This window comes from Oculina patagonica, chromosome 9, assembly GCF_052425735.1.
Source record: "Oculina patagonica isolate OP01 chromosome 9, crgOcupat, whole genome shotgun sequence".
In the NCBI taxonomy this organism is placed as follows: Eukaryota; Metazoa; Cnidaria; class Anthozoa; order Scleractinia; family Oculinidae; genus Oculina; species Oculina patagonica.
This window is the reverse complement of record NC_135766.1, coordinates 8,271,498-8,283,378: the sequence shown is the minus strand read 5'-3', so window position 1 is coordinate 8,283,378 and position 11,881 is coordinate 8,271,498. Positions and strand designations below refer to the sequence as shown.

The 11,881-nt window shown below is 38.7% G+C and overlaps 1 protein-coding gene across 1 annotated transcript; it reads right to left on the bottom strand.

Annotated features, from left to right (window-relative positions):
- Window positions 1-3,862: 3,862 nt before the first annotated feature.
- Window positions 3,863-5,092, bottom strand: LOC144665835 (uncharacterized). Its single transcript, XM_078527123.1, has one exon. The coding sequence runs from the start codon at window positions 5,057-5,059 to the stop codon at window positions 4,415-4,417; it is 645 nt and encodes a 214-aa protein (XP_078383249.1). The 5' UTR covers window positions 5,060-5,092; the 3' UTR covers window positions 3,863-4,414.
- Between the last annotated feature and the right edge of the window lie 6,789 nt (window positions 5,093-11,881).

Genomic DNA, 11,881 nt, shown 5'->3' with positions numbered 1-11,881 from the left:
AGTTTTTTGCTAAAATTGTAATTTTTAGATGCAGTATTCTAAAATGTTTATTATGGTAATTACAGTAGAACCCGGTAACTCGAAAACCCTGCTAAGTCGAACTGAATTTCGTTTCCCTCGATCAAAATTTGGGTCAAATTTACCCCGATAACTCGAATTTCGGTTCTTGCAACTCGCCACGAATTCCCATTGATTAGAGCAACGAACGGATCACGTATTTGACAGCCTTTTTCCATTCTTATCATAAGAATTTATGATCGTGATAGAGTTTCTGACGAGATAAGTTTAATTTGCACTGTACTGTATACTGAAGTGCTAAAAAATCAGCAAACTATCAATTATTAACTTGGCAAATTAAACATTTAATCGACTCGATAACTCGAAACCCCGCTAACCGGAACTGCTAACTGGAACTGTTTTTCGTTCCCCTTTAGAGGTCGAGTTCCCAGGGGGGGTAAATGACGGGGATGATCGAAGGATTTTTTTGGGTTGGAAGATTTGGCAAGTATTTTTTTGGGTGACTTGATTCAAATAGGGGATTTTTTTTGGTATTGAAAACAAAATTAAGTGCCTTGTCGTATTTATGGTATGATGAATAACCAAACTCGAGCATGATTGCCCCTCCTGAGAATTTAGGGGTAATTAGGCAAGAGATTTTTTTTTTTTGGGGGGGGGGGGGGGTATTTTTGGTCCAGGGATTTTTTTGGGTAATGTCAGAGGACTTGGGGATTTTTTTGGGTCCTAAGTTTTGCCTTCATTCGATCATCCCCGTCATTTACAAGTCGGAGTACCCCCCCTGGGGTCGAGTTACCGGGGTTCTACTGTATTTATGCGCTTGTAGTTTGTGGCCGCCGAGGGATGCGGAACATGCTTAAAGAAGCCTTGAAGAAACGAGATTACACAGAGGACGCACAAATCTTGACCAAGGCAGCTTCAATAATAAGAAAATACATTTTCAGCCACGAGGCATATAAATTTAATGGTCGATTGTTTCCATAAAATAGTCAAGAAGCATCGTTACCATCTTACCTCTAAATCATAATATTCTTAATTTTCAATGGAGACGGTTTGAAAAAGCAAGATAAAAAAAAAACCAAAATCGTGAACCGCCTCTGCCTGTCTACATTGACTTGAACATACATAGATCGAGAAGCAAGCGGATCATCCAGCATTTACACCAGCTGGAAATTTCTATTTCCTATGCCAGGGTCACACTAACCGGCGATCTTTCTCCTCCCGCCGCAAAAAAAAAAAAAGCCTGATCGCAGGTTAGGGTCACACAGCTTGAAGAGTGGACAGAAGAAGCCATGTGCAAGCACTTTGACGAAGATGGAGTTGAATCCCCTCATGCCTGCCTGCGAAAGGTCTGTTCACTGTTGGTGCCTTAGACAACCTTCAAAAAGCTCTTTTTTGGTACCGGCATCAGTCTCCTCCAGTTTCCAACTAAGAACCAACCGGGTAAACGTATACCAACAGCCATGATTCCTCCATCTGTACCTAGAAAGCTCTCTGCCATTGTTCCACGCTATATCTGGTTGGAAATACTACATCCATGGAGTTTTAGGGAAAAGGGCAGCTTGGCAGGCATTTAAAGAAGAAACAGAAACAATTGCCTTTTTAGCCTCTCTCATCCATTTGAATCCCTTGATGCCGACTGTGAGCACTTCCGTAAAATTGAACGGCTGGTTATCATTGTTTATTACAGAGAGAGTTCGTCCTTGTCCCTTAACCAAACTAGGATTTAACTTTTCTGTCTTAAGAACGTTCATGGAGAAGATGCTACCGACGGAAAATTCTTTGCTTTAACTCACTTTAATAAGGCTCAGCAAAATATCCCTTCACCAGACTTTATTTTAACCGAACATTGTACGATTTCTACACCTTATCGAGTTTCACTCTCCTTATATTTTCATGTTTTTATGTTTATTTTTGGATCAAGGGGGTGGCTAGCCACCCAATCCAACGCCACTAGATCCACTCCTGTCTAGGATATTACAGTTAATTTTTTCAAGCCTTAAGCCACCGCATTTTTTACTTTTGTCATTAAAAACGACTGCGTGGAACGCTAGGGTTAGGGAACCTGAAAATCGCGTGGTTTTTTCTTCAATTTACCTTATGAGTTATCAATATCAAGTACTCTGATAAATGCCTGTACAAAGGGAACATTGAAGAACAGCGTTTATGAATTACGCAAATTAGATAAAAACGTTCTTGTGTAAAGTCAAGAAAAATAAAAAAATTCGGATGGAGCCACGAATAAACTTAAAACAACTGAGTATCAAAAAATGGCTGCATGCAAAAAATGGGGCTTTTATCACAAAATCTAATCGATCGCTTACGAAGGGCCATTGCGGAACAACTTTTATAAATATATGCAAATGAGCTAAAATCGTTCTGGTTTAAATTTCAAGAAAAAATAAAATAATTGGGATGGAGCCACGGATAAACTTAAATAAAGTATAGAAAGGAGTCCGCATGCAAAAATTGGTTCTTTTATCACGCAGGTAACGATTATTACGCTAACCGACCTGACTATTTGTGAAATTGCAAACATAAAAGCACTGGAAGAGCTTATAGCAGGCTGTAGACAATTCAAAGAACATCTTCTGTTATTGTTGATATAAGACTTGCTGATTCGAAAAAAAAACGCCAAAAGTTAAGAAAAGTATTATATGTGGCCTTTGCATACCCTACAAAATCAAGTGATTCTTCTTCCCTAGCTAACGAAAAAATCATCCAACTCCCAAACCGTCCCGGTCCCCATTTCCCAGCACTACAAAGTGCCTGTGTAAAGCTTAAACATACATGCGGACCTTTTTCCTACACCTCTTTAATAAGATCCCTTGTCATCACAAAGGTGGCTGCCAAATACAATTTCTAAACAGAACAACGATTATTTTAGATGTAGGTACACTTTAAAAAGTCGAATAATCAGCTGATTGGTGATTTGGAATACGTCACTCTCTCTTACGACACCTCTATAGACGGACACCTCCATGACCACCTGGTTGGTCCCCCTGTCTCTGTGCTCTCTGACGGACACCTCACTGCGACACGACACTGAACCGCAGACGGCCTGTGTGTTCTGCGGTCCGCCTGATCCAAATTCCACCCCTGCATCTCTCTCCTCTGTGTTCCAGTTCCCGTCCGTCCTCTTTCCACTTGTGCACCCGGTCGGCTCGCCTCTGTTCACGCACTCGCCCTCGCAGCCCGTGTCCGTCGAGAGAGGATGTAAAATATTCTGTTTTCACTAAAAGGTCTTACAGAGAAATAGCCTGCCGGGAACGTATTCATAAACTGCTAATATTTGGTGCCTCGTGGGAGCTGCTGTAATTATTAAAAGAAATGAACTTTAATGGTATTTTTAGTATTAAGTATTTATACATTTATAAATTATTACGTATTGATACATGTATAAAGTATTAAATTACAAATTAATCGTTCAAATGTTAAAAAACTGATCTCTCGTTTTAGCGCTACAAAAATGAAATATGTAGGATTCAATGGCCAACATCTCGCTGGAGATTATATGCCCTGGTCCTGTAGAACACTAGTTTCACTATTCGATATATTGCCCATTAAATCTACCCAATTCTATTCTACCAATACCACGTACACTTGCATCCAAACATGTTTTAAGTGTGAAGAGATTTCACCACGAGCGTGGGACGCTGGTCCCCGACGGGTCGCCCATGGCCTCACGCCGGTTGGGCGCTCTCCCTGGCTCGGGCTCGTGGTGTCTGGGCCTCTGGTTGTTGTGCACGCGTCCTGCTCTGCTGGTCGCAATGTCTCTCAGTGTGTTTGTGGTTTGCTCGGTGTAGGAGACACGGCGGGGACAGACGTAGTGTGAAAAAGTGTATGTTAATTTCAAAAACCCGCATCTTGGTCAACCATTCGTGGGTTTAATGGCGATTTTCTACCTTATTTAAAAACAATCCCGAAGACGTTATGATTCAGATGATTATTTTATTTATAGCATTCATATAAGTTGTCTGCTTGATTAAATGATACAAGGAAATTACAGGCTGATGTGATCAAAGGGCTTGCGAGTCGTGTGTCGAGTTTAATAAACACACTTAGAGCTAGATGATAATCTGAAATTTATTACAATTCATGGCATTTAAAAAAATATACTCAAAAAAATGAAACATAAATGGGACGAACTTAAAAACATATATACATAAAACAAAATTAGGCATTGAAGACCCGCAAAGAGTTGAAGACCCCATACTGGACGAACCACTGCAATCACTAAAATTATTCTGGTAAATAAATATGAATGCTATTCTAAAAGCCTCAAAAATATTTTGAAAGAAAACTAATTAAATGAGCACAGTCATGTACATAATTGGGTAACATATTCCAGCTGTCCACTATTCTATCCTATTAAATGTGACTTCTTTTGAAAGGTAAATCATTTGATCCACACATTTAGTGCGTAGGACTGGGATGGAACGTTTCCTGCAGTAGCATCATAACCAAAGTCATGTTCTTCTCCATTGTGAAGAACAAAGGAAGCCTCGTTAGATTCTGTTATCGCAATCCCGTGATCAGCACGTGAACAACCAGTTCCTCCTCCACCAATCATCATCACGGATCCATCACCCTTGTCATCCCAGTCACACCAGAAGCCGATCTTGTTGGCGCTTTGTATGCTTCCACTGCACTCAGCCTGCCCAAACCCGTCTGTTGACTTGTACTGACCGCCATATTGAACCGTACAGCTTCCCAGGCATTTGTTGCTGGCCCAAACGTTACCATTTCTAAAGTCGCCATAACTTGCGATTTTAGATCGGAATGTTTGCCCAACCAAACAGTTACCTGTGGTCTGTAACAGTGGAGTGTGACTGGGGTCATCACTGCGCGTGATCTTTATCTCTGTGCCGCTGACCAACCAAAAGGCCGGTGAAATCATGTCAGCGTTGATGGAGGCTTTTGTTGCTGTTCCTATGGCAACCTGCTGGTCATACCACCAGAGGCCGTCATCGCGCATCCAATTTTTGTCGTCGCCGTTTGCAAATCGAGCAATAAGAGTCCATCCTTTGTCGTCATCAGTCATGTGACAGAATGCCTGATTGACAGCAAACGGATAAAAAAGGAGAAAGTTTGTATAACATTTTTTTAGAACGATAAAAATGAAATGCAGACAATACCCCAAGGATTAAACAATAAACGATAACTTACTCCCTATCTTAGTAAATGTTGTCCATGAATAACTTTAAAAACGTAAAGTTACCTTGTATCCTTGTTCAGTAAATTGTAAGATTTGCAATCCAGGAAAAGGGGGCTTATTAAAAAATATAACTTACAGACTGGGGTTTATAAGAGGCAGGGGAAGGGGGGGAGCTAACCTTATTCCAACCTTGTCACAATATATACATAATGATGTACCGGCATATCAAACATTCGCTCAAAATCACTCCAAATCGCTCAAAACCCCTTCTAAAGTATAAAGGCAGTGACGGAACACAAACACAATAAAAAAATAAAACTTTATTTTCAGTTTATTTATTTTTTGTCAACTTTTATTGAATTTTCAAACTCATAAAGTGCTTGGGTCACCTGTGTCTGTACCAGACTTCAATACTTATGTACTACTTAAGGAAGAACCCTGGACTTCTAAAGAATGCTTCCTACCTGAAAAAGAACTTCTCCATTTCTTAGTAAGTATTCTTCATCCTTTGATTTTTGCTTTGTCATCATCCGCACCTCTTCGCATGATCGAGCGTCTAAAAACCAAGCAATTTTTGTCTGTTTATTGAATATGCACTGTTTGCACATTTATGTTTTCAGTATAGTCTAGTTATTGTCAGCCGCATAACTGTAGCTGTTGTATCCATCGCCGGTCGTATTCTGGGTAACTCTAAAACGAGCAATTAGCTAATTAAATTTTATTAAATTACAAATCCACTGGATGATTTCGGTGTTACAGTTTGATCTTACTGAAGTGATGGCACGAAAAGGCGGAACAAATTTTTTGCGTGGTGTTCAATGTGTAATTGATAGAAACGCGAGGAAAGCAAGCGAGACAGAATTCTCTTCAAAATATTCCTCGCACAATCTCCCTTAAAGTTTGTATTTCGTGTGGCGATTTCCTTTCGCGGTGAGTTGATCTATTTCTTACCGATTTTAGTTTCACATCTATCTCCAGTCCACGGTGCTTTGCACGAACATGAAAATGTCTGTTTATTTTCGTCAGGTGCACAAGATCCACCATTAAGGCAGCCGGTCATGAGACAACCCTAAATAGAAACGAGAAAAACTCAGCCGGACATCGAAAAGATTGCTAATTCTAGGGCTTCTCGATCAGTGATAAGCTTGTTAAGAATGTACATATTTATAAATCTTGTTACTAGTGGGGTATACGTAGTAGCTGTTCTTTTTTTGATGCAACTTAAAATGGAAGAAATAAAATGAAATAGACATATCAAAAAAACAATTTTATTATAACACTAATCTCAAACAGACAGTGCCATTTCACATTATATTTTTCTTGCTTCTTTAGTGTTTCTCAGTTCACCTGTTTCCTTGAGAAAAACGTATGGGTTGCTTCCATTTAATCAGATCGAGCAGTCCGACCAACTGGTGTAAAATGAAAGGATAGTTATCCATTCAGCCGGAATATCTATTTACCATTTTACCCAGCTGTGCCCATCTATGAATGCGGAAGGTATGTAGGGCAATAATCCGGTCTGACCGGTTGGACCACCTTTGAAGGTGTTTCTTAGTTTCCGAAAAATATTTGGCCGGTGCGGACGGAAACATATGATTTCCAGCCGAGTGTTACGGAAGCTGAATGAAATTAATCCTCTCATGTTTTTAAATGACAGATGCAATTGAAAGGCCTACGACATTATACAGGAGATTATCGCAACTCAATGCATTTTTTTTTTGCACCATCGAAACTCCTGCAATATCGCGGTGATTTTTTTGCCGCTAGGTTACACGCGTGCAAACTCGCGGCGATTTCATGGCGATATCACAGGAGACTTCATGCAACTTCGGCGTGAAAAAAATTGCATTGAGTTGCGCGACAAAAAATCGCCCGTGTTAAAGGGCCTTCGGTTAAGATTATTAAAATTAACTTAGAACTATTGTATATATTTTTATTTTTTAATTTTCTAATTATGAATTTTTATTGTAAATAGTTTGTAATTAACTTTCGTTTACTTGTATTTTAATTGTATTCTTTTTAACATTGCTGCTGAAAAGCCCTTTTCAGGGAGCGCAATTAAATGTATGTATGTATGTATGTATGTATGTATGTATGTATTAGTATGTAGTAGAAAAAAAAAAAAAAAAAAATTTTTTTTTTTTTTTATATTATTATTATTATTATTATTATTATTATTATTATTATTATTATTATTATTATTCAATCCCGCGCGTCGGTCGTAAGATGTAATAGTTTGATTGAAACGACGTGATTCGTGTTGACGTCGTGACGTAAGCGCGTCGCATGCGATGATCGTAGGCAAAATCGTACCGTCTAATTCTCCCCTTTCAGAGGTTGAGTTAATATGGATTTTGTTTCTTTTGAAAACGGTGAACGGTTTGTTATAATGAGGTTTCCATAACGAGATTTTTAAACATACAATGGTTACAGCACCACACCAACATATCAATTGATATTTCTTCCAGCTTTTTCATGATTAATACGAGCCCAGTTTTTACATTATTATTTATCATTCTTTTTATTTTACACAGTTTTGAATATTTTAGTTGTATTTTTTAATTTTTTTTAATTTTGTGTCCAAATTAGAATCTGATTTTCCCAAGCTATGTGGTATTGACACGTTGATAAAGTTTCTATTCTATACTTTCTTAGTGCACCTGTTTTAATAAAAGTATTATTATGCTTCAAAATATTTTCTGCTCTTAACAGTGACATTTCAAACGACGAAACCTGGGCCTTATCCTTAAAAAATCAACTATTATAACACTTTACCTTAAGAAGCATGGAAAAAATAACCCCTTGCTGGTCTTGAAGCTGGTCCTCGTTCTCACTTATGAGAGAGACCTCATGACGAAACAGTTCACATATTCCTTTTCCGTTCTGCTGAGATGGCGACTTAAAATTTGTGCTCGTACACCAGGCGTTTCTCAAGCATGAATGACTGCAAGACATTAAACTGGGGGAATAAAACTGTTTGACGACGTGGCCTTTAAAGCGCTTATTTATCCGGGTCGTGAAGAATACCGAGTGAGAAATTGAAGAATTCTGAATCTCTCTGGCGGCCATAACGACGATACTTGCTGACCCTAGAAACAGAATAACTGAGAAAACAAGCTTTATACCCTCCATCACATTAGTTGATTTCAAACTGAGCTTTATTTTTGTTTTGAGCCTTTTAAAGGAATCACCACAAACTACTATAATTCATATGCAAATAATCTAGTTCATTAAATTTCACTGCAAGTCACTTGCATGTTATTTTCATTAGTCTTTTCATGCGCTCCGGCAGAGAACGAAAACAATACCAAACACATGTAATGCTTGCTTTTTGCAATCATATACACCGTTTACAGTGAAGCTTGATTTAAAGGCAAATAGAAAAGCCAAAACAACTACGCTTTGAAGCCCCGTGGTTTTTTATTAGGTATCCTCACCATTTTTTTTTTCTGTCTTTAAAAACATTACATTGTAGTTTTGTATATTCATTATTATCTTGTATATTGATTTGTATTATTTATTTTTTTCATAAATCTATTTTTTTTTTTGTGTGGCAAAAATAAAAAAAATAAAAAATAAAATAAAATAAATAAACAAAAAAAGTGTTTTTTTCTGGTTGTATAAATAAATACAACAATACACGTATTTGACCTGTAAATGTCAATTCATCAATATATCACAATTTCTGTCATTGTATTTTCAATATATCACAATTTTCTGTCATCGATGCTCCTGTTGACGTTTAATTTGATAGTTTTTAATATTTAAATTACCTGGAAATGTTAGGTTGATAATTTTGGATATCCAATTTACCTGGAAATGTTAAATTTTATATTACTATGAAAATGTCGGGTTCAAGTTTTAGAAATCAGTCAAATCCTCGTGCCCTCACAATATTCTCTTTTAGTATCTTTTATTAATTCTCGATAATTCTATGGCGACGCCATTTTACCACAAAGTGATGCTGCCCACTGACGGGACATTAAGGTGTCACGGCTGAATGGTATTATCGCAGACATAATTTAAGTTGTAAATTGCATTAAAGGGACTGTGTTACGTCAAAATAGCTGTAAAATACAATATTCGTTTGTCCAGTATTTAATTCTTGCCCTCCAGCTTCATTTGTAAATTTACTTTTTTCATAAAGAACTGTTGTCAGCTTCAATAGTAGAGTTGACAATTATCCACGGGAAAAACAAAGCTCTCAGTGAAAGCCGAACAACACCACAAATGATTGTATTTTAGGCTTGAAAGTGCTTTTATACGAGCTAAGAAACATGGATTCCAAACTGTTGTTTACCTCACTTCTCTCTGCACTCAGTCTCTTAGTACAGCTAGGTACATAGCAGCTACAAAGGTCAAACTATAAACACTTAAACAAATAAAAGAAATACGAAAAATCGCCGTAATTTACATCGAGACTTTTCGCGCTCAAGCTCTTATCTACTCTTCGAGTGAACTACGTAACTGTAGTTAGGAACAGAAAGGGGGAAGCCTCGAGCCATGCGGCCCATACTGTCTTGCCCAAGAACACAACACAATGACCCCGGCCAGGGCTCAAACCCGGACCGCTCGACCCGGAGTCTGGCGGACTAACCATTGGGCCACCGCGCCTCCCATAATTGTTGATAGGACTGCTTGTGGGTTATAGATTTGCAGTTCGATAGTTACTGAGACGAGTCTGACACGTGTACTCCTTATCGTAGGTACTCAGTAAGGGTTAGGGGGCCGGTGGTGGGGGTGATCAGGGGAGGTTCCCGCTCTTTTCTTCGTGGTTCCCGCCTCTTTGAGCTATTTCTATTTCAAAATATTACGCAGTGTTGCAATATTTTTTATTAATTTTTTATGAATATCCAGTGAGCAGCACAAGACTAGGACAGCTTGAGTTGATTTATTGATCCTACGCGTTTCGTTTGATACTACAAACTTCGTCAAGGATATGCTACAACTACGGATCTTTGCAAGTTAGGCTTCTATTTATATAAAAACCACTAAAGCGAGATAGACACAATTATCTCGCGTAAAATTCCCGGAAGGGCGAGGTGTATCGGGAAATTCGTAAAGACCATACAGGTGATAAGATATTTAAAATATTTAATTTTCGGGGGTGGATAAACGTTTATCCACCCCCGAACTTCCTTATGTGCCTCACGCTGGGAAAAAGGAACAGATAAATTTTTTCCAGCAGCAATAAAAAAACCCCTGGAAATGCTTTTATATCATTTATCTTCCTTCATTTGGGTGAAATAATGCATTTTACCATAAATTGTTCGTTGGGTGCCCCTGATGTTTTCCCAATTTCTCCCAACTTAGGTATCCCATTTCTCGCCTTCGCTTCTCCCGCCTCCCTTTGGCCCCCTGTTCTATCCCCCCCCCCCCCCCCACCTTGAGGCGATATTTCCAGGAAATGTAAACTATTTTGTGAACGGTACGCATTTAAGTCCAATTTTTAGGTTTGAGTGAAAGAATATATCAAACACTCGATAGAGTGTTTGATCACATTTCCTAGACTTGCCCCAAGTCGCTCGTTTTTTCTTTGCATCTATAGTTACGCTTTTAAATCAAGCGCGAAAAACCACTTGAGTAAAATCGCTTTTCAAATCGCGCGCGAGAGATCGCGCGGGATTCATTTCTGTGAACGCGCGCGCGAAGGAAAACAAATGACACTTGCGATCCAACCTCGTCCCCAGACTGTCCGCGTGGTGCCCCCGACAAACATTCGTCGGGGGTTACCACGCGGATAGCCCCTTGCGATCCACAGCCATTTTGTTTCTCATGCCCGCGCGCGCCCTCTGTTTCCGTATCCAGCGGTCTCCTGTGAATCTAACGAGCGACTTGGAGCAGGTCTACACATTTCCAAGCACCTCTAATTTCGTAGAAAATTCTCCGTTTCCATCAGGTTTTTTAGATACGATAAAACACTGTCTCTCTTGTTTGATATATTCAGTTCAAACGTTTAATATTTCTTTCTTCTGCTTTTGTGTTTGCAATTCAGTTCACAAAGTTTACCTTCCTCACGTACCAATTGCAAAATTCTTTCATCTGAGACGAATTCTTGGATAGAACAATTTACTTAGTCACGTTTGAGCATGTTTGACAAACTTTATTCAGTTTAAATATGTGCTCCTGCACCTTTTTATGAATACAATGATGGGGCCTGCCCTACAAGATAATTCACAAAATATAAGCTGAAATGGCTTTGCACTTGGATTTTATTTCATTTTTCGAAATGATAATGTTATAAATATAATATATAATTATATAATTACTACAAATCAAATGAAGTTTTAAATTCAAAATCGTCGTTTACTTTCCAATTTAGCCGCTACTCATCGCTCAACGCGTTTCTTAGTCAAGGTGACAGTCGGTTATTCAGGCTTAAACTGATAAACACAACCGAATAGACCATTTTACAGTTGTCTGCTTAGTGACCTGGCCTTTGAATGAAAGTGAGGCTGGAGATACAGACCTCACTTCTTTTGTTGTGTAAATCATGTTGTTTTGACGCTAACTAGTTTGCATTTACTGATGATAAAGCAGGTCACCCTCAGCCTCACTACCATTCAAAGGCCAGGTCACTTGACATGCAACTGTAAAATGGACTATTCTCAAAAAATCATCACTGCATAGGAAATACGCCGTATCGTTGCCACTCAGCCAATCACAGAAATTAAGAATTGCTGGTACAATTTCTCAGCACGTCGCTGA